We start from the raw sequence: 27,520 nt of genomic DNA, 5'->3' as shown, positions 1-27,520 counted from the left end.
TGAAGAAGGCCACGTGTATTCTCAGAGGGGGGATCTTACTAATACAGAACTCTTTAGCATGCTGAATATAATGACTAGATCCCTGTTTGCAGAAGTTAAGGGGTTTCCTCTTACACCCGACTTTGATCAACTGAAAAGATTAGCCGATGAAAAGCACTTCAAGTTCTCAAATATATACAGTAGATCATATTCAAATAATCTGAAGAATCATTGTAATGTCGTTAGACCAAGAAACTCTAAAAGGTCAACAGATCAAAATCACTGACACTTGAATGCAGGGAATGAACTCACAGATTCTTCAGTCGATGCATTTACAACGAGATCAACTGTTCCTGAGAATCTCAGATGTGATCTTTAAGTCAGCAAATTAAAAATGGAACTGATTTAAAGTTACAGATAAAGCATTCCTGTAATATTTGCAGAAATAATGAGAGATTCCTTGTTAAGATAAACCTCTGACCTATTTTCAATGTATTCCTATGTTCTTATCGCCATATATGACATTACATTGCCATTTATAGGTCAATATAAATAGTTAATTTTTTTATTTATTAAAAATAAATAATAATAATAATAATGAACTGTAAAAAATAAACATGTAAAAAATAAACAATGTAAATAAATACAAATAATAAAATGAATTAGTGTCATATAAATTATATTTATCTAAAAATAATTTTGTATATTTATCTGAACACTCATTTAAGAGCATTGCCTATGTATTCTCCAGTGTTTTCTCTCTTTTATATATGTTACACATCCATCTGTCACTTTACCTCATCTTCTAGTTAGTATGATCTTCTTTTGTGTGTGAGTTTCACCCCTAACCTCTGTTTTCTCTAGTTCAATCCATTCTTTCTTCCTTCTTTTTCTCTCTCCATGAAATCATGCTTTTAAACAGCATAGGTAAGTAAAACAGCAGGCCCTCAGAAAGTTCTCAGGTAACACAGGGGCCCCATTCTGAACATTTAAAAAGCACTTCCTTCTCCTAATCCTTTACTTCACTCTTAACTGCTGGCATTGTTTACATTATGAATACAGAACTGGTAACGCGCACTCGCACAATTCAGGATGATGAAACATTTTAATACTTTGATTCTTTGGATGATTCTTTGAACTGACCAAAAAAAAAAAAAAAAAAAAAAAAGGTGTAATGCAGGAAATAGCATTTTCGTTAGCGTTTATTGATCTTGCAATATCAATGAACAAGTAATGGCACTTGTTAAAAGATTTAAAAAGTCCTACTCTTTTTAAATATAGCGTCATTTTCTTTTTACATTTTTTTCATGTCCCAAAGAGTATCAATGAGTGTTCCCACTAGATAAAAACAGGTCATAATAACTTTTAGTAACTTGCCTGTCCGCTGTGATGGTCTGTCAGTGGACGTCTTTCTGTCAGTTTCATCCAGACAGACGCTCCTCGATGGTTACTTTCTATTTAGAGATTTTCTTGATGCGTTCATGTAATCTAAGCGGCGTGACCAGATGGTTTCCGAGAGGTTTTCAGTCAAGACATTTCCGGACACACTCCGGTGAAGTACATCATCATCGGCTCGTTCGCCGGGAGCTGCGCGCTCTCTCGCGGCCACGCCCACATCCGTGACGACAACACAGTTCTAGTACTAGTACTACATTAATGGACATTTAATTTTAGACAACACATTCCACGTGTGTGTGTGTGTGTGTGTGTGTGTGTGTGTGAGTGTCCAAATGACAATTCGTCTTTGCCAACGTGGTCAAGGAATTATTAATAAAGAAAGCTAGCTATCTATTAATCGGTCGGTCATTGAGTAGGTAGGCCTACTGCTATGTCAGGGTTCGCTGTTTGACCTACTGATCTACATGACTTTTTCAAACATTTGTGGTGCTAGATGATTTTCCTGCCCTGGAAAATCACACCTTTGAAATTCCTTGATATTCCAAGCTTTCCGTGATGTGTTAAAATTTGAACAGACACATTAAAGGAAAAAACTGCTTTTAATTTACACTAAGCAGTATCAAACAAACCAAGGACACACATTAAAATGAACAAACTGTATAGGAAAAACCACATGCACCAAATTGCTATATTTATACATAACAAAGAAAACAGTATCAAATGATAAAAAAAAAAAAAAAAAAACAGACACACACTAAATCATTATTTACAAATAGCAAACGAGACACCCAAATACTGCATAAGAAAATTTGATAAGGCAACGACTCATCCAGAAGAAAAACCACTCACTAATCTGACATGCTCCATTTAAAAATATAAATAATACAAAATTAAAATATCATAAAAAATTGTACTAATACATAAATGCATACATTTAAAGTTAACAGTGGCCTGATATTACATAATAGACATAACAGGAATTACAACCCTCAGGCAAACGTTACATAACAGAAGACACAGTAACATTCTTGCAAGTCAGGTATAGTATACAATATATATCATGACAACAATATATAATATTAATTTCACATTACTAGTTCTAGCAAGAGGGTAAAATGTTGCTATGTCTGGATAATGGAAGACTTCTCAAACTGAACAGTGATTTTATATATACAAGGAAGACCAGTATTCTTTGAAAAAGACTAATTTAACTCAGTAGAGTTTCTTGAGACTCTGACATTAAAGGCAACAATTAGTGTCTAGAATAATTCTAGCAGCATTTCATTAAGCTCAACACTGCACAGCACCATTCAAATACATTTAAAGGCTCTTCACATGAAATCTGTTGCTCAAACTCGATGGGGAAAGCCAATAAGTTGTAAAACTGTTACCCGCTTTACATGTTAAACATGATTTATAACAGCTGTATATATCTGTTCATGTCATAAATGAACACCATCGCTGCTCAGAGATGATCGTACTGAAGATGCCTACTAGAACTACTATTAATTCAGCCATACAGAAAAAAGGCAACTGGTTGAATCTCAAAATGTTATTATCAATAAAGGGAATACGGTTTGGCCTCTGGTAGTTTAATACAGGACAGAATAGGTATTAGTCTAGAGCAGGTTTTTGAGAAGATATATGTCTTAAGGCACTCAGCCCAAAAGTCCTTTATAATTCTGAAAGTACATTAACCTTTGCCCCGTTTACAAGGTCTAAATTGATTCAATCACATGTTGTTCAATACTAAATGAGGTTCAAAATGTTTCATGATTGGTTTACTCAAACCACATTCAGAGGTAGTCAGAAATGCATGTGACCATGTTGCATTTGTAGTGTAAACGTAAAAAAGTCTGCCTACTCAGTATATTTCTAAATGAGCTTTTGTGCTTTTTAATGTTATTCATTTTAAATTTGAACAATATTTCTCAGAGACCTTCCTTCGAACTCCTAATGCAAGCTGCTAACATGTATTTGTGCTAGATGTTAGTACCAGGTATAAATGGGGCTTTAATATATTAGGATATAGGCTATTAAACACTACCATTCAAAAAAGTTTAGGGTCAGTAAGAATTTTATCTCCCTAATCATTCAGCATCCACTCCTCCGGTCTTCAGTGTCACGCGATCCTTCAGAAATCACTAGAATATGATGATTTGCTGCTAAGTAAACATCAAACACTGAAAACAGTTATGTGCTATTTTTGTAAAAAGCATAATGCCTTTTTTGGGATAAATAGAAAGTTAAAAAGAATAGAATTTATTCGAAATATATATACATATTTTTTTGTAACAATATAAATATCTTAACTGTCACTTTTGATCAATGTAATGCATCCTTGCTGAATAAAAACTATTCCTTTCTTTGCAAGAAAAACATTCCCAAATGTTTGAACAGTAGTGTATATAGCATATATCAACCCAATCTCACGGCTATTCGTAATTTTTCACGAGGTGGCTTATTCGTTCTAATACGTACGACTACACTCGTACAAATTCATTCGATTTTTGCCAAATTGTATGTATTTTACGATTTGCACAATTCGTATGAATTTGTACGCATGACCTACACCTAACCCCGCCCCTAAACCTAACCGTCACTTGGGTTTAGACAAATCGTATAAAATCGTACGAGTGAGGTTTTACAAATTCGTAAGAATAAGCCACCTTGTAAAACGCATACAAATTGGTCGTGAGATAGCGTTGCATATATATATATATATATATATCCCACTAAAATAAATCTGAAAATAAAAACACTCTTAGTTTAAGGAAAACTTAATATTGTAAGTACATCCTTCAAGACGCCTGACCCCCCTCTCCTCAGTAATTCAGGTAGAACACACTCAGTCAGTCAGAGGTAGAACTCAATGAAAATGCTTGCATATTACCATAGAAAAGCACAATGATTGCATGGCCCCATCTTTCTTTCAGATGTAGTCATCCACTGTAACTGGATATGCAGCTGGTGGTTGGGCAATTGCATGCACTGAGGTTAAAGGTCTTCAGATGGGTGAAGAGATCCTGTTGATTGCGGTCCATGTCTCCTCCAATTGGCAGTACGAAGTACTATTGGTCGAATGAGCGCTGCAGTCTCGTTATAGGGAGATACTTGTGATTTTTGACTCCCTCAACCGGTGATATTTATGAACTGCTACTAAGACGTCTGCGTAAGAGAGAGGCAGGTTTTGTGCCTGTGTCCTCCTGATCGCTCTCACAGTCTCTCTGATTGAAAAAAACCCACCAGAACAAGTAAAGAAACATTGCATTATTTATAGCAATTAAGCACATTTGCCCTGTAGGCTACTTCTCATTACACTAATGAGAAAAAAATATTTGCTACAATTAACACGCTTTTAAAATTGTATTTTTCATGAGATTCTTACCAGTTCTTGTTGCTCCGGGATGCGGGGTTTACACAGTAATTGCAGTCGACAAAACCGATTACATGCTGAAACCATGTTAAAGGACATCTGTGTGGTTAGAAAATCAGCTAGTTAGTTCATTTTTAATAAATATCACAGCCTACCTGTGCAAAATATTTGTCACAATCCAGACGAGGAGAGCAAGAAAAATGCATCATGACAGAGTAACACAATGACTCAGTGTTTCTACTGAACAGCAGGTGTCTCTCTTTTACTCATAGGTCTGTTCGTTTAGAGAAGGGAGTCATCTAAGCCAGCTAAGGTAGTGTTAGCAGCCTGTTCAGACACTTAAGGGAACATTTTAGTCATTTCTGTTGCTTTTTGTAGAGCCCCTGGTCACTCACAACTAACATTTATGTGAACTTTCCCTTTAAGAGACATGCTACCACTCGCATCACAGCGAATGAAATGCATGCATCATCAAATTATATAAAAACAGATGTTGATACAATATATTGTACTGTATATCAGTATTGAAACTGATATGACTGATTGGCTCATATGACAAATAAAAGCTAAACTAGATGTTCATTAAAACTTCAGGAGGGACAGAGAATGACTGAGAGAGACAAAAAGACATGACACACAGTTTGTGACAGAAAATGTTGGTCTGTGAGTATCGACACAGTAATCTACACACTCCAGCCAATAGTGAGTTTCTCTGACCATGTTAACAAAACCCACAGCAGTGACACGAACACCAACCTTCCATTTCCTCCTCGCGTTGAACTTCTTAAAGTTCTTCATGTTGATGGAGGAGCGGTTCCTCTTGGCAATTTGAGTTCTATTGAGAGGCTGAAATAGAAATGGATGCGGAAAACAGTTACTGAAATGATCCTAAAGGGAAGGTAAAATGAATCAGAAAATATAATATGAGGAAGCGGGCAAGTTTATGCATTTCACCTTAATCCAGGGGTGAATGAGACACTCTTCTGCTGTCATCCTTTCACTAAATACAAATGCACAAAAGCAGAATAAAAATATTTAGCAACTTAAAATATTACGATTAGACAGTTAAAGATTAAATTATTCCATTATTTAAATAAAATAAATACGATTCTTGTCACCTCTGGTCTTTAACTAGCAGTTTCTGGATGAAGTCTTTGGCCATGTTGCTGGTTTGGCTGAAGTGGTGAGGCTCAAACTCGTACTTCAGTGCCACAATGTTCCTCAGGGTCTCTTCGTCCGTCTCACCTTGGAACGGTGACAGGCCACTCAAACTGATGGCATAAATACAAATATTTATGTAGTAAAAATGTATTATGGCAAGCAGAGTTTCCATCAAAATACAACAGTTTCTACGTGTATTATCTCTGAAATATCTCTCAACAATAATCTGGGATGATAGAAAATATGTTAACATTTAAAAAATATGCACACCAAGATCAACTGCTTTATCCCTGCATAAAGCCATAAAGGCTATTTCTAGTCACTCTGTTGTTTATGTACTCTGTGTCTGGTGGACTTCATTTCTGACATCACTCATCTCAACCCACAGGACCTGACCTATAAACTTAAAAAAGCACATTGCTTGTCAAAGGGAGGCTTTATTTCAGAGGTAATTTATGTCCCAGTTAAAATCTGAATATTTGGAACAGCACTTTGGTTTGCAGACTCATTCTTAAAGGGTTTGACCGCCAGGAGTGTTATAGTATGATTAACAATGGAAGATTACTTACAAAATGTAGGTAATGACACCAATGCTCCTGAAAAACATCAAAGAACATGATTAATCATCATTAATTGACTCTTAAAACCAATGTATAGAGTTCTAAGACATTTAACATGCAATTTTTAATATCATATGAGTATAAACTATAATTCCTAAGGTCTACATTGATATAGAACCTTTATTTATTTAATATATTACTTTATCCAAAGTGAATTTTCACATTTTATCAGTGTTCTCTGGAAATCAAACCCATGACCTCGGCTTCGTTTGTGCCGTGCTGTACTAGCCGGGCTTCAGGAACAAATGAGATGTAAACCGAACGAGCGTTATGCTAACATTATGCTAACTAGACTTGAGTTGCTTTCTTTGGCGCGGCAGATGATAGCTACTGCGCTATGTCAAAAGCCAAAATAGTTTGCCTTCTGACAATGTTCCGCACATGACATCCATTTTCAGATGCATATTATGAAGTACGAATACATATACATGCTGAGACAAATGCACTTTAACGAGCACCTGGGGATGCTGAAAGAAGACAAATCAAGTCTGAGCATGACCGAAAACTCCCTTAAGCACTCTAACACTATATTTCCATGTATGTATGAGTGTTTGTGTTGCTAATTTAATCAGGTAAGACTTACCACATATCTGCTGCTGTACCGAGAGGCTCGAAGTTGATAATCTCAGGGGCTGAAACAGATGGAGAGACACAAATGCTTAATGCAAGTGAAAATGAAAATATCCAACTCTTTGTTGGCCCTCATAAACTCTTCAGCATTTTTATCAGCAATTTTATTGCATTAATCAAACGTTTCTAAGAGCTTTGGCTGGACAGTAGCTGACTAACAAACAAACTATGCATGAAGGCATCTCCTGTTAATCGCTTGTTGTTTTGTGACTGAAAACAATTCGTAGGAATAGTTTAACAAAAAAACAATCTTTTATCACTTATTCACCCTCATGACTTTTGAACACAAACTGCTTGGTACAACTTGAGAGAGAGTACACAAGGATATTTTATTTTTTCTTTAAAGTGGACAAACCTGTTCAAATGAAAATGCATTTGAAATAAAAAAGTGGCGGTGATAGTTTCATTACTGAGGATTTCGGCAGCTAAAACTGGTTCAGCCATTACTGAGATCACCATATGTGCTTAGAAAAACACTTAACCTCTAGTTCTTCACAAAGGATGTCCTCATGATAAGTAAAGTGCTAGTCACTTTAAACAAGGGGGTCTGCTAAATATCATGTAGAAATAATACTTGGTTTGTACTGTACCAATAATCACAGTTTTCTATGTACAATTACATTTATTCAGCATTTATAGGAAATACATTTTTTTTTTATTATTATGTAAAGACTTTATCTCACAACAACTACTAACATTATTATTTTATATTAATTATTATCATTTACTATTATATTATTAAACTATGTATTTATCTAATACAATATTTCTAATTTATTATTTAATATTTATATTATGCATTAAGACTATTTACATCTGAAAAAATCTAGTAAAATTATTATTATTGGTATTATTATTAGTATTATTATTTAATAATATATTTACATTTATTTATTTAATACATTCGTTTTTGTTTATAATTCATATTTATTTAAATTATGTATATTTTTACTGTTCAAATAATTCAACTATTTGTTATTGTGTCCAAAATCAGAATTAAAACTAATTCTGTTTTGCATTTCAGTATTTAAAGTATCCCTATTGTAATTGGTTGTTAGAAAATAATACTGGTCTCTCTCTAGACTAGTGAAGTTCACAGTTTCAGGCCACACGGACAAAATATGTGTGCATCTGCATTCTGTAAGAGCTCTGATGAGTGTAGCAGGCCAACCAGTGTGTGTCTGTGTGTGTGTGTGTCTGTCACATTTCAGTATTTTTCCTTTAGGTTACTCAGTGATGTATGACTCAAAGACATTTCTGCTGTACATCAGCAGTGACATCACTTATTTGATCTAACAATAGTTATTTCTGTTCCTGTCCACTCAATTTTCCGCTGAACTTAAAGAGCTCTGCCATGTCATCTGAACTCAGTCTCCATGGAGACCGCTAGAAATAAAAATTGTGCATATTGCTAAAGGTAGGAACATAATGCACGCAGAGACTAAAGCTTGAGTAGATTCAAACACACACTGGAGCAGATGCAAACTCAACATGTGCACACGCTTCATGGATCTAATATAATGTTACATATCCAGATTTTTTTCCCCAACGGTTCCCCAAATGTTCACTAAAGACATAACAGTTTATGTTTGCATGAATACTTAAAGACTGTAATTCTGTGTACTGTATATTTACTGTATATTTATACTGTATATGACACAATCGGAGGTGTCTTTGTGTGCACGCTTCAGTTGACAGTTGCGAAAACCTCAAAATCGACATATTTCACTTTTGCCTGTAGCTCGTAAAATTAGCCCGTGTGCATTATGACTCAGCACGAGTCACACAGTCACAAAACTATATGAAATACATGCTGTTCTTTTGAACTTTTTACTCATCATAGAATCCTGAAAAAAATGTGTCACAGTTTACACAAAAAATATAGAGCAGCACAACTGTTTCTGACACTGTTAATAAGAATAAAATAAAATACAATCTTGAGCAGCAAATAAACATATTATAATGATTTCTAAAGGAGCATGTGACACTAAAGAGTAATTATGCTGAAAATTCAGTTCGGCCATCATGGGAATAATATCCTTTTATTTATTATATTATAATATATTTAAATAGAAATACTTTAAATTGCATTAATATTTCACAACCTTACATATTTTAGTGTATTTTGGATCAAATAAATGTAGCCTTGGTTAAAAAAAAAAAAATCTTCTTAAATTCCGACCTCAACAGTAGTGCATATCTCATGCTTGTGGTATTGGACAAGCATTCAGGTCTGCACAGCGTAGGTTTATGGCCTTTTCACTTGAACCCAAACCACATAGACTGAACCACTCACCGATATACTGAGGGGTTCCACCTAAACTCTTATACTCTTCTCCTGGAGTAAAGCGATAAGCCATGCCGAAATCAATGATCTTGATGTCTGGATGGGGAGCGTGTTTGTCAGACAACATGATATTTTCCGGCTGAAGAACAAGAAGGAAGAAAAGAACATTTTTGCCATATGCACAAGATGGTTACTGATTTTTATTGTAAATTATACGTTTAGTTTACTAAGTTGTACATTTTTTAAACTTGTGATGAAATTCATCTAACCTAAACCATGTGCTTTTTAAAATATAGTGGATTTAGGGCATTTCCACAAAGTGAACACAATCAAGATATTTGTCCTTTTTTCTGAATAGATCCTGTTGTGTTCGGAGTGTGAAATTCATTTTGGTCAGAGGTGACAGCTTGGCTGAGAAAGGTACACCCAAAGGTCTGCTTCCTCACTGAAATCTTTATAGGAAGTGACATGCTTGCTACACAGTTAAAATTAACTTTCGAAGGTCATTTGAAACTGTTCATGTGGTTAATTGGTTTGTAGTTCTGACTTATTTAGATGGAGGCTAGCAGAAAGATGGGCTGCCTTCCTACCTTCAGGTCGAAATGGGCAATATTTTTTTGGTGCATGTAGCGGACACCTTCCAGAATCTGCTTCATGAACTCAATGGCTTCCGTCTCTGTGAGGTTCTCTTTCTCAGCGATGAAATCAAAGAGCTCGCCACCCTTTATGCTAGATAAGATCAACAAGAAAGAAGAATGAACCATAGATCAAAGAACAAAGAAATACTATTATTCTCATGTAATGCAAACATTTTTATTATTTTTAAATATAGTATTTAAATTGTAAATTGCAACTGTAATTCAGTTTAATTTTCAGTTCAACTTTCCATATTTTTTTCTGCATTATGATGATGTGAATTTGTGGGAGACGTGGTTAATTTTCATGAAATAAAGGTTCATTAAAAAAGAGGCCCTAAAATATATATTTTATTCATGTTAAATATATTTTAGATTTTTTTTACTTTATATTTTTAGGTGATATTAAATCTTAACTTTCTGTTGTTTTCTACATACAATCTTCCTCCTCTCTCTATCTATCACCTTCATTCAGGTGTGTTTCCTCCCAGTGTTTTTTTTTTTTTTTTAATCTCAGAAAAACAAACACATACTTACAGCTCAACGATGAGAACCACCTCTGACCTGCTCTCGAAAACATCTCTGAGAGCCATGATGTTTTGATGCTGAAGGCTCTGTAGGACCTCCACCTCCTTCTCCACATTCTTCCTCTCCAGGCCTAACCTGCTTCCTGCGCCTTTCTTCAGCTTCAGGAATTTCCCCGCCCACAGAACACCAGTGGCCCGTTCACGCACCTCACACACCTGTCCAAAGTGACCACTACAACGACAAAAGACAGAATAAATAGAGATAAGTGTTAAAATAAGACCTAGGTATTACTAATATTTAGTATATATGGCATTGTAAATTATTTTAATTTTTTTTTTATTTTTTTCTCAATTTATTTTAGATTTTTTTATCTTGATCATTTGTATTTATTTTTGATTACATAATCCATAATCAATTACAATTTAAAATATATATTTAAATAAGATAAAAGTTTTATTTTATATACAAGTTTTACATTGCAATAATTTCACATTTTTTATTGTATTTTTTAATCGGATTAGCTTTAAAAACTTTAAAAACTCTTACCGATGCAAGATTTTTAAAGGTTATGCAAACATCAAAATATTAATTTTCATAAAAATAATATAATATATATAAAAAAAGTATGATAATTTTCATATACATTGGCATTTAAATAGCATTTTAGAGGCACTTAAAGTAATATCTTGGTATTAACATGGCAACATTTTACAACATTTACATTTTGAAAATGTTAATACCAAGATAGTATCTGCTTTTCTTCCAGGATTGTTCACTGAACCAAAAGTTCAAAAGAACAATATTTATTTGAATGACATTTTTTATTGAAACAATGTTTTACTTTGTAATTAATGGATCCATGCTGAATAAAAGCATACATTTCTTAAAATCTTAATTACTTTCGAACTTTTGAACAGTAGTACATGGTACCATCATCTGATCAATTGTTTTTTCTCCAGGAAAGATAATAAAAGAGAAATTAAATAGATGTGCATCATTTTACCTTCCCAAAACGCTTCCAATCTCATAAAGATCTTCAACATTATCCAGCTTGAAGACAGCCATGCTGCTGATTCTCTCTTTGTCTTTTCGATGTCCTCTGTCCGTAAATGTTCAAAGGAAAGCTATGGGCTACTGTATAGTTCTCATACTGGGGTAAGTATTAGGTCCACACCTAAAAACCACAGGAAGTTGTTAGTGGCCTATTTCAGTTGAACAGAACTCCAAACAAACAGAAAGCATTTCTATAAGAATTTAACTAAACTTGCACAATCATTTATTAAGTAAGCATTTTATGACTTTAACTGCTCTGGCAGCCTTTAAAGGTGTGACAGCACAACCACACTAGCTGGGAACAGAAAGATATAAACAGAAGAGATATAAGGAAATAATTTACGAGACCCCAGAGGGTCTGATAAGCCAGAATTACACACATGAGAAAAAATGTTAGACTAAATGCTTTAGCAATTCGAACATACGTAAACAAGACAGTCCTAAAACTTCAGCCAAGTGTGGACAAACCAATAGGCCACAATGTGCAGCACAGAGCATGAACACAGTGCTGCCAAGACCTCAGTTACACTTCCATGATTACGTATATTAATGCATTATTAAATAATGAGCCAATTCCCCACATTGAGTTGTGGTGTAATTGGATTTCAGTGGCTAACACGATTTGTCACCAGGGGAGGAAGAAATGAGACATTGAATGAAGAGGTGTTGGGAGGAGAACGATTATTTGTGGAGTGACAAAACAAACAAGGTCTTGTTTTAGCATGTCTATCCATCTGCCTGTCTACCAATATAATCGATCATTTACCCATTTCAGAGGAGAACATTTGAGCTATAAGTATAAATGGTGTGATACTGGAGGTGGATTATTTCACATTACACTCCAATTGATGTGAATAATGTAAAAGTGCTGTGAATGTGGAAAATATGGCATTGAGAGCAACTGCAAATGGCAGTTCATCTAATTTGAAAGCCAGACAAATCTGTTGCATTTGAAGGTGAACAGACACTAATTCTAACACTTAAGTTCACAAGCAGACTCTCTCTCAAAGACTGCTGAGAGAAGCAAGAATATTATTCTTTATTATATATATAACAATCCAACAATGCCCTAGCAACCAGATGGAAAACCCTGGCAATCACCTAGCAATGTCCTAGCAATCAGCCATAAATGCCCTAGCAAACACACAGTACATTCTAGCAACCACCCAGAATACCCTAGCAACGATATAACCACACCAGAAAGAGCCTGTCTAGCATTGTGGCTGTTAGTTTCACACAGAAACAAACCAAACACATTTTCTTTTCAGAAAAAGTACTTAAAAGTACTTAAAGTGTTTGATCAAAGTCTTACAGTGTCTGGAGCACCCAGTCAGCCAATCAGAGCTCAGTGCTTAGAAGCTGAAAGAGCAAAACACAAGCAAGAGAGTGTCTTTGGAAAGAAAAAGTTATTTTACATAACACACATCTAGAAGACAAGCGCTATACACAGATGCAAACACACTACACATCTCATGTTCTTAAATCCATCTGCATTGCTCTGTGATGATAAAGGCAACAGTCTATATTTCTGTGTGCCAAACTGAAGTTTACAGAACAAGTGGACATTGAAAGTGCACATCAGCTGTGTTTAGAGGAAACGGAATAGCTTTTCCAAAATATTACACCACCCATCTCACTTCAGCTTCCTACAGTAAAATACCAGGAAAAAAGCCAAAGAGCAGAACAATAGCCTTCATTGCACAACACAAAACTCCCCTTTCGCTTCATTGGAGCAACACTCACTCGGCTGTGTCAAATAACTCACTCATATCCAGTAAAACTGTGCTCAAAAATTAGTCTCAGCTTGTGTTGTCATTTTTCCATCATTAATGCATTTTGCAACATTTTAGCTTAAAAGGTATATACACTATAAGGATAGAACTTATCTTCCATCACATTATGATAGCTACTTTATTTTGTAAACACAGCTGAGTTACGCCTGCATGTTCAAGTGAGTGGATTCTGAGATTTGAGCTTTCATTCACTTCTATTCACGATCAAAGAAAGAACTTGAAGAGCAATTCCAAAGTCTGAAATCTGCCTGCTGTATCTAAGATCACATCTGCAACCATAAAATGCCCAAAATAATGACCACATCCTTGATTTTGGTCTTAGAGCTACAAATATTTGTGTGACATTATTTATTTTAGTTCAAGCTTCCAGGAAACCCACCACAAGCAAATATAACTTTGAACCCAAAATAACTTTAAGTTAGGATGATTTAGTCATGTTAAAATACAGTTTTGACTTGTGTGAAAGCAGTTAACTAGATGTTATCATATGAATCACACAGGTTACCTGACATTTTATCTTACAATCGGACAAAATTATGCAATCAGTAATGCCTTTCAGCTAAATCCATGCGCTGCAAACCAAATCCTGACAAAAGAAACATGCATTTCTTTCTTTTTTTAAAAAACCCTAAATCCAGAAGAAATATCAGGTGTAATTATAGAATTGTAGAAGTTGTGGCCTATTGGTTAGAGAGTTTGATCCCTAACCCTAGGGTTGTGGGTTCGAATCTCCGGCCGGCAATAGGCATCTAACCCCCAACTGCTCCCTGGGCGCCGCAGCATAAATGGCTGCCCACTGCTCCGGGTGTGTGTTCTCTGCTCTGTGTGTGTGCACTTCGGATGAGTTAAATGCAGAGCACCAATTCTGAGTATGGGTCACCATACTTGGCTGATTGTCACGTCACTTTGTGGTTTGTTAGCCAGACCCTTGTAGTAAGTTAGGTCTAGGTAATAATCACTTATATTTCACTACCTATAACCTAATTATGCAACAGTCTGTATTACTTGGTTATTTTATTTTAAACAACGTAATAAAGTCATTGGCAGTTTTGAAACTCACACAGGGTTTTTTACATTCAAGCAGTCTTGACAAATCTTGAAACATAATGTCAATGGAAGAAAAATAAAGTTTAAACTGCAGTTTTTGCTTTTGGTTCTGACAATGACAGAAAATCCCGCATGCGATGAAACGAAATCATATAATTATGTGATATACCCAAATCAAACATCTCCCATCGGATCTGCGCAGGACACGTGAACGAGACCTGCGTGTGGAAACTTGTTGCCGTTTCATTCCCGCGCGTCGTGTCTGTTCTAGATTCCACTGCGAGTGTTTCGTAGCTACGCACCTAGGAAGCCCCAAAGCGTCACGATCGCGATGCAACGCTGTCCATTCCCTTGTATTAGTAACTTATATTAGTAACATGCACTGCGACAAATGTTCAAGTTTTATTATCACGTATCTCCCTGCTTTCAAATAGAAGAGCCTGTTCAGTGTCAAATCCTCTGTAACCTGAAGAATCGGTTAAATTATGGGACGTACCTGGCATAGATCAGTCAAGAAGCCGTTTCGTGTCTGTCTGACGGACAGTATTTCCTCCGTAGATCCTCTGGCTGCTAGTACAGAAATGAGGAAACGCTCATGTTGACCATGTCAGTGCAGTGCATGTGGCAAGCCGATTTAACACTACGCCTCTACACCCAGCTACACCAGTGCTATTCAAACCGGTTCTACAAGCACCCCTAGCACCTCACATTTTGTTTGTCTCACTAGGCTATATCTGACACACCCATTTCAGGTCTTGCAGTCTCCAGCCTATGAGTGAATAGGGTGTGATAGATGAGGGTGACGCAGAAACTGAGCATGGGGGTGCTCGCAGGACTGGTTTGGAAACCACAGACCTACACTAACACTTTTTGTAACTTCTTAAAATTCCTTGTAAGCAATCCATCCTACCAAAACAACTAGACTACTATATAACTATTCCAATCATATGTGGAACTCAGATACCAGCTAATCACATTTGTGTCACAGCATTATGTATTTTGATTGCAGCTTGCACTTATTCAAATTAATCTAGTAACTATACATTAGGTAGTAGCTATTCTTTAATAGAGCAGTTGGGAAAGATATGTGTGTCTAGAAGGTACCAGTATGCTACTCAATAAACCGAAATAGATGATGGTAAATATTTCGTTATAACTAAATAATAATTTGTAGTAATTAATACTAGTTAAAACTGGAATGGCTATCAGAAATTGAAATAGTCATACTAGTTGCACAAGAATATCTGAACCACAGTGCTTCCATTTAAAGGGGTCTTATAATGTGATTTCCATTTTCCCTTTCTATTTGGAGTGTTACAAGCTCTTGGTGCATAAAGAAGATCTGTAAAGTTGCATACTTAAGTGTAGAATCCAACGAGAGACCCTGCATCTCAGTGTTCATACTATCCATATCAAATAGTATGTGGCATTAGAAGTGTTCCCCAAAGCATAGTATGCTTAAAAGAGTTTGCCAGAAGTTCCCGGATGGTCTATTATTTCAGGTTGATTTTTGAAGTGTGGATCTGTGCACACTCTAAAGGCTAAAATTGCCCACAATCCATTGCGCTTTGGCGAAGGATTCAGTCCGGAACTACAAACACAAATAAAATGCATTAGAAAAACTACAAATGTGGCGGATGCGCACGATCGACGGTTAGGTAGAGAGATTTACAAATTACTAATTACTATTTACTAATAATCAACATTTAACCTGGTAAAAAAGATTTATTGTTATCCATGTTATCCGTATTTATTTAAATCAGTGGTTAAGTTGTAACATAACATAACATAACATAACATAACATAACATAACATAACATAACATAACACAACATAACATAACTACTGATAAGTATTAACATAAATAAGTAGTAAATAAACTGTGATAATAAATAAATGGAGATGTGGAAGCACCTTGTTGGTATTTTATGAGTGTATCTGTTAAAATAGCCTATTAAAGAGACCAGATACAGGCTGTTCCTACAACAGGTCCCCAGCATGGGAGGTTAAAAGAAGGTTAAAGTCACTTGTGCATTCTTTGAAATCGGGGAGTGAGGTTTACCTGTACCGCACATACACACTGGTCTCCGTTATATATGCCTAAAGTGAGGTCACCGTGATTTTGCCAAGTAAGACATGTTCCTGGATCAACATCTTTTGATGATCCTGGATCAACATTATTGTCCAAAAATATAGACTTAACCCAATCCCTACCCCTAAACCTAACAATACCCATAATTTATTCCTAAAATCAGTTGTAAATGATAGCTGATTAACAAGGGTGTAGAATCACCTAACCCTGATTGTTAGCCTAAAACAGATATTTCCTGAAAAATTATATCTCTGTTCTGATTGGTTGATTGGAATGTTGTTCCAGGAACAACAAGGATGTTGATCCAGGAATGTGTTGTACTTGGTGAAATCAGACTCACCGCCTACAGTGAGAGAAATATCAGCGATATGAAATGCCTTAAAAAAAAATGACATACTTAAACTGAATTATTTCATTTTATGAATGCTAGATTATGGAAATTTAGACACTTTTGGTGAATTAAAAGCAAGCAGTAATGTAACTGAAATTATAAAACAACTTTACAGAAGCTTAAATTTATTGTAAAAAAATAAAAAAATTAATAATAATATAATAAAGTAAAATTAAATAATAAGTAGTTAACTCAAGCAAAAATTTTCCACTGTATCAGTGTTGCCAGTTAAGATGTTCTACAAAGGCAATTTCAAAATACTACATAAACATCACAGGCTTGTGATTTTAACCTCTATATTGATTTTTTTTCTGCTCCTCTTCTTTACGTCGCTTCCTGACGTACATCATGAGGCAGAAAGTGTTTAAATTAGTCCAACATGACATGTTGTCAAATCTTATTTTTCATTGATGTCATTTTTATTTTAGTCAAAAATTATTTTAATCAGTTCGATGATCGAGCAGTACAAGAATTTTGTTAACTGTCATTATTTTGTTAATATTTTTGTGTAGGAGTGCACAATGGTCACAAAACTTCAAAAAAAAACTTTCCTTTCCTGGCGCGCCCCAGTCATTTTGTACCCTGGGCAACTGTTTATGTCGCCTTTGCCACGGACCAGCGCCTCTTCTGTAGCACAAAGGCTTTCTCTATAAAGTGGGGCAGTTCCAACTATGCAAGGACAGTCTGGCACTTCTGACTCACAGCCTGTATGTATGTTTTTATAAAGCAAGGTTTGAACAGTGTAGAGTAGGCCTGCTGTCGTTTCTCCGATCACAAATGCAGACATGGTTTTATGTTTACGCAGTGCGATACGCAACACAACACGTAAAAACACAGTATAAGTCATTATAATCAGTAATTATTTTCCCTGGATGCAACAAATGCCTCGTTTGTAATGGGTTTTATTGGTTTAGTCTCATCTAGTTATGTCCGGATAGTGTATGAATCGTTCTATTTAACCTGATCTTCTTAGTTAACCAGTTGAACTAGTTCACCAAATCGAAATGAATTATTTGAAATGGTTAATGTCTCCAGTACCCACTAATCCACAAATTACTTAAGTTATTTGGTTTATAAATGTGCCTGACACTCCCTCTGATGCGTAATAAACCAATATCCAGAGTTATTCAGTTACTCCTACATTGACTGAACTGCTATAAGGGAACTGATGATGGGATGTGGATGAGCTGAGCAGCTGGACTGATGCTTGAGGCATTCTGCCAATCACAACGCACTGGATAGCTGGCCAATCAGAGCACACCTCGCTTTTTTAGAATGATGAGCTTTTTCTAAAAATCTAAACATTTCAGAAAGGTGGGGCATAGATAAGAAACAATAATGTACATTATACGGACCACATAAACACATTGCATTACACCAAATACAAAAAATATTGTTATTTTTTAGCAACCTCATATAACCCATTAAAAAAAACTTAATATATTAGCAGCCATTGTATTCCTTAGATGTACAGGTGCATCTCAATAAATTATAATGTTGTGGAAAAGTTCATTTATTTCAGTAATTCAACTCAAATTGTGAAACTTGTGTATTAAAAAAAAATCAATGCACACAGACTGAAGTAGTTTAAGTCTTTGGTTCTTTTAATTGTAATGATTTTGGCTTACATTTAACAAAAACCCACCAATTCTCAACAAATTAGAATACTTCATAAGACCAATTAAAAAACATTTTTAGTAAATTGATGGTCTTCAGGAAAGTATGTTCATTTACTGTACATGTATTCAATACTTGGTAGTGGCTCTTTATGCTTTAATTACTGCCTCAATTCAGCGTGGCATGGAGGTGATAAGTTTGTGGCACTGCTGAGGTGATACTGTATGAAAGCCCAGGTTTCTTTGACAGTGGCCTTCAGCTTATCTGCATTTTTTCGTCTCTTGTTTCTAATTTTCCTCTTGACAATACCCCATAGATTCTCTCTGGGGTTCAGGTCTGGTGAGTTTGCTGGCCAGTCAAGCACACCAACACCATGGTCATTTAACCAACTTTTGGTGCTTTTGGCAGTGTGGGCAGGTGCCAAATCCTGCCGGAACATTAAATCAGCATCTTCAAAAAGCTGGTCAGCAGAAGGAAGCATGAAGTGCTCCAAGATTTCTTGTTAAAATGGGTGCAGGGACTTTGTATTTCAAAAAACACAGTGGACCAACACCAGCAGATGACATTGCACCCCAAATCATCACAGACTGTGGAAACTTAACACTTGACTTCAAGCAATTTGGGCTATGAGCTTCTCCACCCTTCCTCCAGACTCTAGGACCTTGGTGTCCAAATGAATTACAAAACTTGCTCTCATCTGAAAAGAGGACTTGGGACCACTGGGCAACAGTCCAGTTCTTCTTCTCCTTAGCCCAGGTAAGATACAACTGACAATGTCTGTGGTTCAGGAGCGGCAGAACAATAGGAATACAACAACTGTAGACAAATTCCTCGACACGTCTGTGCATGGTGGCTCTCGATTCCTTGACCCCAGCTTCAGTGCATTCCTTGTGAAGTTCACTCAAATTCTTGAATTGATTTTGCTTGACAGTCCTCACAAGGCTGTGGTTCTCTCGGTTGATTGTCCATATTTTTGTAGCAACGTGGTGTCACGCAACAGAAATAGTGTGGCCACACATAAAATACAAATAAAAACACAAATAGACTTGCATTTTAAACAATCTCCCCTCTTAAAAACAAAGGAAGCCCACAAGAAAAGTGTTTCTTACCTCATTCTTAGACTCTTTGCACACACACACAACAGGGGAAAGCAACCGGACATAAACCCCTGGACCTTTACGGCCCACAAGACAGGAAAGCAAAGCGGAATGACCCTGCCACACGTAGACTTGCTTCTTATAAAGCCACTAGGCCTCCACTAGAATTTAACTCAATGATTGAGCCAGCAGGTGTAATCTTTTTCCTTCCACTCAACTTCCTGTTAACATGCTTGGATACAGCACTCTGTAAACAGCCAGCTTCTTTGGCAATGAATGTTTGTGGCTTACCCTCCTTGTTAAGGGTGTCAATGATTGTCTTCTGGACAACTGTCAGATCATCATTCTTCCCCATTATCGTGTAGCCTAGTGAACCGAGCTGAGAGACCATTTTGAAGGCTCAGGAAACCTTTGCAGGTGTTTGTGTTGATTAGCTGATTGGCATGTCACCATATTCTAATTTGTTGAGATAGTGAATTGGTGGGTTTTTGTTAAATGTGAGCCAAAATCATCAAAATTAAAAGAGCCAAAGACTACTTCAGTCTGTGTGCACTGAATTTATTTAATACACGAGTTTCACAATTTGAGTTGAATTACTGAAATAAATGAACTTTTCCACGACATTCTAATTTATTAAGATGCACCAGTATTTGTAGTAACTGCATACATCAGGTAGTTTTAAACAGTAAGTGTTAAAACTGCTTGCCGTGGCACACCTTATGAAAAACAGGGCTGGTTGTATCGGTAACTCTCTCTCTGCAGCGCCATAAACCTCTGGAATTCATGGTTGAGAGATTGAGGCTAAAATTATCCATTACTGCAGCAGAAAAAAATGACTCGTTTGTGCATTTAAGCAGGAGAAACAAGTCGGAAAATTTTCGGAGAATTAGTTAAGGTGACTAATAGTGCAGGCAAGAATTAGAGTGAACTCAGTTTAGATCTAATGGCTTGACTGCTGTTCTTATTTAACCAACACATTTTTGAAACAGACGTTCTGAATCAGATTAAAAGGAAGTGGAAAGCAAAGAGAGAACAATGCGTATGACAATGCAATGAGTCCAAAGAATGACAGGTAATTTTAATTCCTGTCTCGTGCCGAATTTCATTCTGAATGTTAAGGTATGTGGGCCATCTAGTGGACGTGCCCTGTAACTGTAGTAATATAAATTATTTTGGAAAGAGAATAAATTAAAAAAAAAAAAAAAAAAAAAAAAACCTTTGTTAAATGATAATTAATTTGATAATTATTTTGGACTAAAGATATGAGTATCATAATATGTTATTTTAATAATAATTTTAATAATAACCTCATAATAACATTATAATAATGTGGTCCTAAATAAAATAGCCTACAGAAAATAAAAGCGAGGAAGAAAGAAAAAAGAAGAAATCTCATTGTGTATCACAATACATTATTAAGAAATGTTAAAGTAAAGCTTGTGGGTATTGGGTACAGTATACTTTGATTACCATTTGTATACCTTTTTTGTCATCTCTTTCTATTTTCCTCACCTCTCTTGTTCATTGTGGTCGTTCTTTCTTTTCCTGTGGTGAGCAAGTCATGTGACGCAACTGCCTCTTTTCTCTCTCTCTCTCTCTCTCTCTCTCTCTCTCTCTCACACACACACACACACAAACACACCCTCGCTCTTTCTCTCTCACCCTAACAACACTCTCACTGTGCTTAAAAATAAACATACATAAAAAGCACATGAACAGGTTGCATAGATACAAATGAAGATGCACAATTTGTGTTGAAGAGGGAAACATTCTACAGAAAGTTTTAAACATGAGTTTAGTTTTATAGACAAACATGAAAAAACATTTAAAAAAATCTACAGAAACTCAAAACAGCAGTAACATGATATTATGAGTACCTTCACTTTTACGTATCATTTTTTGCAAGCTATGGTAATGCATTTCCTTTCAAAGCTTTTTTTTTTATATATATAATTTGGTAATTGTGTACATGTAGTTCAAATGATTGAAAAATTCATAAATTGTGGCACACTGTAAAAATTATTTTTCAAAGTTGTAAAGAAAAGGTTATTGTAATATGTTTTAAAGGAAAATACCATTTCAATTTTTCTACTTCAAATGCTCACATTTAATTCAAAGTGTTACTTTCTGTTTCTATGTAATTGTTTGTGTAATTTACTAGAAATTTCTGATGCAATTTGGTTTCTATACTAATTTTTTTTTCCCAGTGCACTGCAGGTTTTGAAAATCAATGCAAGTTGTTAGGTTGTTTATTTTATCAGTTGAATATTTCACAAGAAGTTTAAAAATGAAACAGTTCACTATCAGATCTTGGCCTGTGACCTTTTCCGCTCTCTCTCTCTCTTTCTCTCTCTCTGTCACACATGCATTTAAACAGGATGAGGCAGAAACACTCAAGAACAGACAGAAAGAGCTAACATTTTACATCCTGCACTTGAGCATGGACTTTGACAACCAAAACATTAAAGGTCAGCCATATCTCAACACCTTTTTGAACTTACATAATAATTCTTTCTAAGGTAGAAATCAACTGTGCTTTATTACAAAAAAATAAACAAACAACAACCTGATGGTTTTAAGATAAGTTGTTTACTTGCTTCTCCGACGGTACACTGACGACTGGAAATCTTTCTTTTAAAATCTTAAAATGTCCATATTTATTAGAATGTCACATAATGCTGTTATTTTGACATGGTTATACTTATTTAATTTATCCTTTTGTGAAAGTAAATATATTTTTTATGTTTTATTTACTGTCAGAAGGAAACTATGTGGTGCTCAAGCTGTGCTTATTTTGTTTTAATGTGTTAAAATAGATTATAGGCAATCTAGCATTAATATAGAATTGAGAGTTAGTTTAAAAAACAGAAATATACTAGACTTTACGTAGTATAAAATTACAATACATGATCTACATGATAATCTACTCCTTACAATTCTCAGACACATGCAATGATTCTGACTGCATGGCCCTAACATAATCTCTCAAAACAGCCTTAGTGTTACAAAGAGCCTTTAATATTTGTCACATTATAATTTTGCTGATTGTTTGGTATCTAGAATGTTCTGTGTTGCTAAGATGCTTGTGGAGAACTTGACATTTCCGTTCAGGGTTATTTTGAGCCTGACTCTGTGCGTTTCTAACTGTATCTCAACTTTCAAAGTCTTGCACACTTATATTGTATCTGATATTTAGATACTCACGTCTACAAGTTAATATTAAACATCTGAATGTATTTAAAGATAAATACATTCAAAAGCCAAATAATAGTCCAATCGAAGGTCGAAGGCACTAATAGAGAATCATTTTAACAAATTAAATTGAAATAAAATCAGCTCCATCTTTCATTTACGTTTTTCAATACTATCCGCTTTCATGATCACATTTAGGAGGATTCATTTTATTTCTGTACAGATGCTGAATCTCAGCAGAGAGAAGAGCGACTGAGCACTCTTCCTGTCCATTACCCGAGGCCAAAGCCCCGTCCATCTGTAGCTCCAGAGAATCGTCCCACGACCAAGAAACCTCCCATAAAACCCCGACGGAGCATAAAGTGTCGTCCCACAGCACAACAAGGGATAGAGCAATTAAACCAGGGACATCAGAAGGAAAATGAGGTGAATATGTCAAGTTATTGACGTGTAACCAACCAACTTTAATAGTCTGCAGAGCTCTGTTCCAAAAAAATAACTCTTCTAATAATCCTTCAAAATATTGAATTCAAATAATGGTTAATTAAACTACCTTAAGCTTGTAAGATACTATGATTATTCACATATGCAGTACATATATATAATTTATTATTATACAATTTCTTTTTTGATGCTACTTTACTTAAAACAGTCAAAGACCACTTATAAGTAGTAGTAGTACTCACATGAATAAATGAACATTAGCTCGACAGGAAACACTCAAATAACACTCAGCATCTAACCACTCACAAGCTGTAGTAAGATAACTGTGCAGATCTTTAAATAAACAATGTCAAGATACAGTACATTATACTGTAAATGAAGTAGATTTAATATGGTGTTATAAATAATCATACTCTTAAACTCATAACCATATATATGTAAGTATTATGATGTATCATAATTGTTGTTATGATTATTCATGAGTTGATATAACATATTATAAAACATTTTTATAATGCATTATGCATTCATTATAATGCCTTAAGAATACCCTTATAATAAATTATAAATACGGGCTTCATAGAAAGTGTTACAAACACTTCTAATGTCCTCAATGTTAAAATGAGCATACACTACAGTTTCCACAAAACAAAAATCACTTCTATCAGCGGTTCACCTGTCCTACATTCTCTCTAAAGAGCCTTTTGAAGCAAAGAAATAGCAGGTTGGTCAGTTCGACCAAAAACAAAGACTGACAAAGCTTTACATTTTCAGGCCAAATTGATCAAAAACAATATTTTTAAGTATTCTGAAATAATCCATGAGAAAGTATCTTGTGGGGGCTTTTGAAGTTATTTTCAAAATCACCTCAAGCTGATTTTTATTTTTCAAATTATCTTAAAATAATACTTTAATTTGTATTTTTAGAATACTCAAGTCTATTTCCATGTTGATGTTTATTTTGAGATTTTGTAGTTTATACTTATACAGTACTAGTATAACCGTGAAAACATTTTGCATTGTAATATAATCTATATCTATAATCTATATGTAATATAATCTAAATCACATCACACTTGGATTCTCTATGTTAAAGACGACAGTGAAGCGAATAGATCCTGCTCTGGTTTTGGGGCCCATGAGGCCCCTGGAGGCTCTGACTCCATCTCTGCGCGCTCACACTCTGCTGTGGTTTGAAAGAACGCAGCTGCCTCGACTGCACAGGCCCGGACAGCCTCTCCCCTGCTGGCTCCACGGTTTTGCTACACGCAGGTTACACCCACATCTAAATATTCTTCCAGAAACATAAAAGAAAACCACGTGCACAAGCAAAGTTGCACAAATGCAGATGTGAAACAGTGTCGAATACATATATTCGGTTTCCATTTTCACACAAGCTGTCTTTCTCACTCTCTCAGGGAAGCGGAACAGCTGCTGCAGGATAAGCCACAAGGCAGTTTCCTGTTGAGGCTCAGCGAGTCAAAGATTGGCTTTGTGCTTTCTTACAGGTACTTTCATTTTAAAATACTAGTATACCTGCAAAATACTAGTACATCTTATAGAAGTGAGATATTTTGTTATCTAATGTAATGGCATTTAGGTTATGCAGTGTGTTCAGCTACATTTTGGTGTCATGTACATCCGTAATCTCACTCACTAAATAACAAATTCATTAAAAATCCCAGAGGAGAAGACCGGTGTCGTCATTTCATAATTGAAGAGGAGGAGTGTGGATCAGCTGGTAGTGTGTATCTAATTGCTGGAGAACACAGCCGTCATAGAAGCCTGGACGACCTAATCAGCTACTATACCCATAATCCTGTGGGGCCCTTTAATGAGATGTTGACTGTGCCTTGCATGCAGGTACACAATTTTTTTCCCCCTAGCGAATCTTAATGGTTTTTGACACAGAAAGGAAGATATTATATCTCACTTCATATCCTGTCATTTTTTTCTTGATATCCAGTCTGATGGGGGTTTTGCGGAAATTAATTGGTGGAGGGTGAAGGACGGGGAAGAAGAGAGAAATGGAAAAGCAATAATAGATCAAGAGGAGCAGACACAACTGCCCATGGCTATAGGTCCAGCTGTTCTGAACTCATTACCCACAAACCCCTCCGAACAGACCACTTCTGCTACAGAAGAGCCTGTGCAGTATGCAGCTGTGAGAAAGCCATTGAAAAAGACTCCCTCACAGCCAGAATTCAAGTATGGAACTGAAACAGCGCCTCCTGGTTTAGAAGTAAGGAAATTACAGACAATGAAAGCAAAAAGCAAAATAATTTTTTTTTTCTTTCACATTTCTTGTATTTAACTTTGAGGGATAATGAGACTGATTCAAAATCCCATAGCCTTATTTCAAAGTCATATCTGTGGACAAGAATATCATCTTTGTTCTTTGTTGAACACAAAATGATTCGTTTGAATCGATTAGTTTAGTGAATCAAAAACAACTCAGCGAATCCGAATCCCGAAGCAACCGATTCTTTTAATTTATACTTCTAAACGGAAGTTATCTTACGCCAAAAACAGCTTAAATTTACTGGATAACAACATTTTCTTGCCTTATGCCATCAAATCAGACTACACAAAGCTTATGCTTAAGAAAATTGGTTTTACTACAACCCAAAAAACATGGTTACAATAGTAAAACCAGGGTAACCACAAGTTAACTATGGTTTTGCTAAACTAACCATAGTTTAACCATGGTGTTGGTAGTAAAACTGTGGTTATACAAATGGTAAAAAAATGTTTTCGTAAGGATAAAGTTACAAGACTTTTTTAAGTATTTAATGACATATTATAAACAGGACATAATTCATCAATACTATTTTTTTTCCCTCTAGAATGGCAGTTCTGAGGTTGCTGAAAGACACTTAAATCTTAATCTAACAGGGGATCAAGCTTCCCCTGTGGATGTCCCATATGCTAGAGTTAACAAACCCCCCAGAGCAGTATCAGAAAATCCCCCCAATTTCAGTGCCCACCCGGACCTCCAGGGAGCGACAGCGGCTGTTACCACTCCATCCATCCCAAACTTTGACACAACAGCAGACTCAAAATACTGGAAAATGGAGCCCTTGCACACTTATGAAGAAACTCCACACACACGCAGTCATCCAGAAGAGATTGACTGCTATGCCGTGGGCCGGTGGAGGCAGGCAGCAGTGGATGAAGGTGAGAAACCAGGAAAACAAGCATCCAACTTGCTCAGGACTGAATAGCTTTTAACGTTTCCTGTCTGGAGTTCAAATATAAGACTAATTTAAATTGGTTTCAAAAGAACCATGCACTGAAATAGTATATAAAACATATGCATGCTTTCTTCAGTGAACCATCATCTATATTCAGAGGTGAATATCAAGGGTGCCCAAGAAGGCTATGCTGTACCCAGACCTGGGCCTAGTCTTCCTCTTCGACCACCCCCAAGATCTGTTCACGCTCCTTTACGACCAGAGCTTACTGGGCAGGTAAATATCCATGAGATTTTATGAGTGATATTCTGTGTAGTACACAGTGCTCAGTCTGTTATAAAAATGTTACATTTTATGATTTTTCCCTCAGAGTTTTGGTGTCCCCCCAATGATGACTCAACCTCAACACTCAGGTTTTCATCATTCAGAGCAGCCAAATCTGATTGATTCCTCCAGCTCAATTTATGAGCAAATTCCAGAAAGACCAACCAAAAAAAGAGCATGTCTTCCCCCACCAAACCCCAAACGCTGACCTTATGATTGTATTGTCCTCTATACTTCTTTCCTTTATAAATACTCTGTATGACAAGTTTAAAAAAACAGCATAGTAATAAATATTAGGACGATACATATGTGTACTATTACATAGCTTATAACCTGTATATACATTTATAAGGCTTGTTAATAGTGACCTCCACATGGAGGTTATAAGCATGTTTATTGGTTTATCATTTAAATGTAATTAATTTTATTTTTCATAGAATCACTCTTTCAAAGTTGTAATTGCACTGCAAAAATGTCATAATTAAATAATCACTTTAATCAAATATATTTATTCATCTTAAAAGCCACTGATTTTGTTTGTTTCAGTGAATTGATAGCTCCAAACAAGGTTGGATAGACCATAATATAACTAGCTTTTACATAACATTACTTAGTTGATAGAAAGATGATATTACCATAAGGACCAAGAATGCACTAATCAC

General features: G+C 35.7%; 3 protein-coding genes across 5 annotated transcripts in view; 1 reads left to right on the top strand and 2 right to left on the bottom strand.

Annotated features, from left to right (window-relative positions):
* Positions 1-1,551, bottom strand: part of LOC127935289 (rho guanine nucleotide exchange factor 2) — a 43,773-nt gene extending 42,222 nt beyond the window's left edge. For both annotated transcript variants that reach the window (XM_052533021.1, XM_052533022.1), the window contains exon 1: positions 1,357-1,551. The gene's annotated coding sequence lies outside the window, so the exon portion shown is untranslated. The remainder of the gene's footprint in view (positions 1-1,356) is intronic.
* A 406-nt stretch (positions 1,552-1,957) lies between these two features.
* On the bottom strand, positions 1,958-15,219 carry LOC127935846 (death-associated protein kinase 2). Of its 2 annotated transcripts, none has more exons than XM_052534034.1 (12): positions 15,004-15,219; positions 11,618-11,788; positions 10,624-10,845; positions 10,042-10,180; positions 9,461-9,590; positions 7,118-7,166; positions 6,484-6,510; positions 5,872-6,024; positions 5,708-5,753; positions 5,510-5,599; positions 4,766-4,852; positions 1,958-4,604 (listed from the first exon to the last, which is right to left on the bottom strand). In XM_052534034.1, the coding sequence occupies exons 2-12, from the start codon at positions 11,677-11,679 to the stop codon at positions 4,524-4,526; spliced, it is 1,086 nt and encodes a 361-aa protein (XP_052389994.1). In that variant the 5' UTR covers positions 11,680-11,788; positions 15,004-15,219; the 3' UTR covers positions 1,958-4,523. The 2 variants fall into 2 exon arrangements, with proteins under 2 accessions (XP_052389994.1, XP_052389995.1); XM_052534035.1 differs by lacking the exon at positions 15,004-15,219 and adding an exon at positions 14,677-14,902.
* Positions 15,220-22,045: 6,826 nt separating this feature from the next.
* LOC127935522 (uncharacterized) lies at positions 22,046-27,365 on the top strand. The gene is made up of 9 exons (XM_052533459.1): positions 22,046-22,172; positions 23,120-23,322; positions 24,437-24,612; positions 24,759-24,848; positions 25,026-25,203; positions 25,307-25,582; positions 26,187-26,517; positions 26,671-26,810; positions 26,905-27,365. Exons 1-9 carry the CDS (start codon positions 22,145-22,147, stop codon positions 27,064-27,066), a joined length of 1,584 nt encoding a protein of 527 aa, XP_052389419.1. The 5' UTR covers positions 22,046-22,144; the 3' UTR covers positions 27,067-27,365.
* The last annotated feature ends 155 nt before the right edge of the window (positions 27,366-27,520 follow it).

Source organism: Carassius gibelio, chromosome A19, assembly GCF_023724105.1.
Source record: "Carassius gibelio isolate Cgi1373 ecotype wild population from Czech Republic chromosome A19, carGib1.2-hapl.c, whole genome shotgun sequence".
NCBI classification, from domain to species: Eukaryota; Metazoa; Chordata; class Actinopteri; order Cypriniformes; family Cyprinidae; genus Carassius; species Carassius gibelio.
Note: the sequence above shows the minus strand (reverse complement) of the source record. Positions and strands in the feature narration are given on the sequence as shown.

Excerpts from the sequence above, each read along its gene's own strand:
- LOC127935522 (XM_052533459.1), top strand. The coding sequence starts at position 22,145 with ATGGACTTTGACAACCAAAACATTAAAG. Across the intron at positions 24,849-25,025 it reads GGCTTTGTGCTTTCTTACAG|AGGAGAAGACCGGTGTCGTC; the intron begins GTACTTTCATTT and ends TAAAAATCCCAG. Across the intron at positions 25,204-25,306 it reads TGACTGTGCCTTGCATGCAG|TCTGATGGGGGTTTTGCGGA; the intron begins GTACACAATTTT and ends CTTGATATCCAG.
- LOC127935846 (XM_052534034.1), bottom strand. The coding sequence starts at position 11,679 with ATGGCTGTCTTCAAGCTGGATAATGTTGAAGATCTTTATGAGATTGGA. Across the intron at positions 10,181-10,623 it reads GTGGTTCTCATCGTTGAGCT|CATAAAGGGTGGCGAGCTCT; the intron begins GTAAGTATGTGT and ends GATCTTATCTAG. Across the intron at positions 5,600-5,707 it reads TCATTCACCCCTGGATTAAG|CCTCTCAATAGAACTCAAAT; the intron begins GTGAAATGCATA and ends TTTCTATTTCAG.